General features: G+C 61.8%; 1 protein-coding gene across 1 annotated transcript; it reads right to left on the bottom strand.

Annotated features, from left to right (window-relative positions):
- Positions 1 to 396: 396 nt before the first annotated feature.
- On the bottom strand, positions 397 to 2,177 carry SOCS1 (suppressor of cytokine signaling 1). Its single transcript, XM_081256041.1, has 2 exons — positions 2,075 to 2,177; positions 397 to 1,498 (listed from the first exon to the last, which is right to left on the bottom strand). Exon 2 carries the CDS (start codon positions 1,446 to 1,448, stop codon positions 801 to 803), a length of 648 nt encoding a protein of 215 aa, XP_081112167.1. The 5' UTR covers positions 1,449 to 1,498; positions 2,075 to 2,177; the 3' UTR covers positions 397 to 800.
- Between the last annotated feature and the right edge of the window lie 1,704 nt (positions 2,178 to 3,881).

Here is a 3,881-nt window from a genome sequence, read left to right as displayed (position 1 = left end):
TCTGACACAAGAATGGCCACAGGCAAATTTACCCCGCCTCAGTTTTCTCTTCTGTAAAATGGGGATAAGAGCCTTGTTTCATAGGGTTGTCTTTATAGATTAAGTAAATTTAAGCATGTAAAGCACAGAACAGGGCCTGGCACACATTAAGTGCTCAAACATGAGCTGCCATTTTACACACAATACCAAAACTAGACCAACGACCAACGATTCGTCTACCCCTGAGAGCTGAGGGTGGAGCCATGCAGGGTTCCCAGCCACAGAACACAGGCCACACACCATCTTCGGCCACACGGGTCAGTCTTAGGAACCTGGACCCACTCAGAACCATGGAAAACCTTTGCCCAAAGCACACGCTCTAGAAACCTTTTTTCTTAAAAAAAAAAAAACTTTCATAATAAAGTTTATTACCTAAACTGGTGGTAAAAAATATAAAATAGGATTCTGCACAGCAGAAAAATAAAGCCAGAGACCCTCCCCCAACCCCTGGTTTGTGCAAAGATACTGGGTATATGTAAACATGAAGAGGTAGGAGGTACGAGTTCAGGTCCTGGCCCCAGATACAATTAAGTTAAGCTGCTAGGACAACCAGGGGGACCCAGAGGGAGCACCGGGAGGGGGCACCCCCACAAGAGGTGGAGAGGGGTCTGCGGCCTTGTCTCCAACCCAGGGCAGAAGGCGCCTCGCCCCCTACACCCTCTCCCTCCAACCCAGGCGGGGAGGGCACCCACGTGGTTCCAGGGAAATAATAATAATAGAAAATAATAAGGCGCCCCAGTTAATGCTGCGTGCTCGGCCGGTCAGATCTGGAAGGGGAAGGAGCTCAAGTAGTCCCGGAGGACGGGGTTGAGGGGGATGCGCGCCAGGTTCTCGCGGCCCACGGTGGCCACAATGCGCTGGCGGCACAGCTCCTGAAGCGGCCGCACGCGGCGCTGGCGCAGCGGGGCCCCCAGCATGCGGGGCGGCGCCGCCACGTAGTGCTCCAGCAGCTCGAAGAGGCAGTCGAAGCTCTCGCGGCTGCCGTCCAGGTGGAAGCGGCCGGCCTGGAAGTGCACGCGGATGCTCGTGGGGCCCGAGGCCATCTTCACGCTGAGGGCGAAGAAGCAGTTCCGCTGGCGGCTGTCGCGCACCAGAAAGGTGCCCACGGGCTCGGCGCGCAGCCGCTCGTGCGCCCCGTGCACGCTCAGGGGTCCCCAGTAGAAGCCGCAGGCGTCCAGGAGCGCGCTGGCCCGGGTGATGCGCCGGTACTCGGCGTGAGAGCGGAACGTGCGGAAGTGCGTGTCGCCCGGGGTCGGAGCCGGAGCAGCTGGGCAGGGCCGCGGGCGCGCCGGGGCCGCGGGCGAGGAGGAGGAAGAAGAGGAGGAAGAGGAGGAAGGCTCTGGCCGCCGTCGGGGCTCTGCTGCCGTGGAGATTGCATTGTCGGCTGCCACCTGGTTGTGTGCTACCATCCTACACGCGGGGCCGGCCGGAGGGGTGGGCCATAGCGTCCGGGGGTGCGCTGATGGGGGGAGACAGGCTGTGAGCAGGGAGTCTGGGTGGGGCCGGGCAGGTGAGGGCCCGCGAGGCAACTTGGGAGGGGTGGGGCTCTGGGGTGAGCCGCTCCTAAAGGGCCGAGGGCTCAAGACCAAGTCCGCGCGGCCCTTTGAGCCTCAGTGGGCTCATCTAGAAAATGGGCTTCCCCGCTCGCGGAGCACTTCAAGGCGGGTGGGAACTCGGTGGAGCGGAGTGCAGCCCCCGAGTCGCTCCGAGTTTGGGTACAAGAAGGGGGCGTGGAGAGGTGCCGGGGAGAAGCCTGCCCCGATTCCGGCCAACCGGCCCTCGGCTCACCGCCCCGCGACCGCCGCCTCCTGGCCAGGCCGGGAATTGGCGCCTTGTCCGGGCGAATTGGGCAAAGGCATGAGAAAATCTGCGCTGCGGGAACCCCACGCGCGGGGTCTGCCCGGGTGAGGCCAGAGGGGGCCAGGAGCGTGGCGGCCGCGACCCCACCACTCAGCCCCCGAGGCCGCCAGACACCCGGCTGTCCTGTGCTTTCCTCCCCTCTCCCTCCCGCTTCCTAGCCCAGGGCCCCGCTCACCTGGCGGCGGGGCGCGGGGCGCCGCAAGCGGGGCGGCTGGGGTCTCCGGGGCGGCTCTCGCGCATGCTCCAGGGCCAGGAGCCGTGCAGCTGCCACGGCCGCAGCTCTGTCTGCTGCGCGCCCGCCCCTGCACCAGTCTTTAAAACTGGCTTGGGGGCGTGGTCGGCCTAAGGCTCCTCCCCCTGTAGACCCCACCCCCTTACAGGCCCGCCCTTCCGCGCCACTTTCGGTTTCTTTTTCTGCGCGCCGCGGAGGCTAGGCCGGCTCGACCTTTTCCACAAATCGGGGAGCCCTACCCGGGGAAGCCCCCCCGCCCTGACCTAGACTCGCATCTGTCCTAGGACCCCGCCCTGTCAAGGTCTCTAGCACCACCTCTGAACCTCTTGGGCACTTCTCAGAAGCCCCCTTCGGAACTGGCGGCCCTACTTTGCCCTTACGTACCTTCGGTCGCAGATTTCTGCAGGCAAGCCCTTTAGGATACTCTGGACTAACCGTGACACACCCCTCTTCCCCTCCAGGTGTCTCAGCGCCCATCTCTGGTAGAGCTGTCCTCTACTCCGGAGCCAGACACCTCCACCCGACCCTGGGGTCCCACCTCGGACCCCTCGGGACTGCTCCCTCCACTGCCCTGCCCACGTAGTCTCGGAGCCTCTAGATGGCCGCCTCCGCACCCCTCCCTGCCTGTCGCTGTCCCTGGTCTTGGCGCGGGCTTCCGAGGAAGCGGCGGCCCGACCACAGTCTTCGGAGGAACCCTTTGGCGGTACGGGAGGGGTGCCTCAGCTGCGAGCCCAGTTCCTCGGAAACCGGGTGAGGCCCGGCAAGGTACCGGCGGCCTTGGCCAGCCCTCCCTACTGCACGACAGCTGGAGAAACCGAGGCCCAGTGGTTGGCAGAGGGGGAGCTCCAAACGAGGCACGCCTTCCTGGCTTTTATTTTGGGGAGAGGAAGGCGCATCTGGACACCCCTAAATGCACTTGGGAGCCCAGTGAAAAGATAGTTCATTTTCAGATGTGATAATTCCAAAAACCTACTTCGAGTTTTTCTGGCCAGCCCCTCCTCTCCTCCGACTTCTACTTTACAGAATCCCCCCCACTGCTCGCATCTGCCTCCTCCCCACACTCACACCTCCGCCTTGGAATGATGGGATACCAGCTACAATTTGTACATTTGTGTGTGATCCTCTCTGTCGTGGAAAGGCACGGAGAAGGTGCCTGGCTGGTACATGTATTTTTGAATGCAAGAAAGAGCAAATGAGCTTGGGGGCTGGTGGGTAGCCTGTCTCACAGTCTGGGAGGGGTCCCGGGGAAGAGGCCAGGCTTGGCAGGGACTGGCCTCACGCTGGCACACACTGCCCTCTACAGGCAGCTCTCAGGCTGCAGCCCAGCTAGCTCCTTTGCTCTGAGGCCTGGCTGGAGCCAGGTCCTCCTCCCCGCCTCCCTGGTGATTTCCTTCCCTGGCCCTAGGTAGATCCCAGGACCCCCGTGTTTCCTCGTAAACACAAAGGAGTGGCCCAGAACCAGCCTTGCTTAGGACCCCATTGTCTCCATTAATTCGTGTTGGCAGCAGCTGGCGTTGGTCATTGATGTGGTTGTCTTGTGTGTGTGTGTGTGTGTGTGTGTGTGTGTGTGTGTGTGTGTGTGTGAGAGCGCTCATGCACTTGTGTGCAAGGGAGTGAGAAGATGCAGAGCCCTGCATGTGTCAGTGGTCAGGTGCTGTGGTCATTCTGGAGCACCTGCGGGGGGCTGCCCTGTGGTAGGTGGCAATATAAAGTATTGGACTTTGGACCCAATCTATCTGGTTTCCAGTTC

The sequence above is a fragment of the Mesoplodon bidens genome (assembly GCF_964165515.1).
Source record: "Mesoplodon bidens genome assembly, chromosome: 15".
NCBI lineage: Eukaryota > Metazoa > Chordata > Mammalia > Artiodactyla > Ziphiidae > Mesoplodon > Mesoplodon bidens.
This window is presented reverse-complemented; position numbering and strand designations above follow the sequence as displayed.

Coding starts and splice junctions, on each gene's coding strand:
- SOCS1 (XM_081256041.1), bottom strand. CDS start 1,448: ATGGTAGCACACAACCAGGTGGCAGCCGACAATGCAATCTCCACGGCA.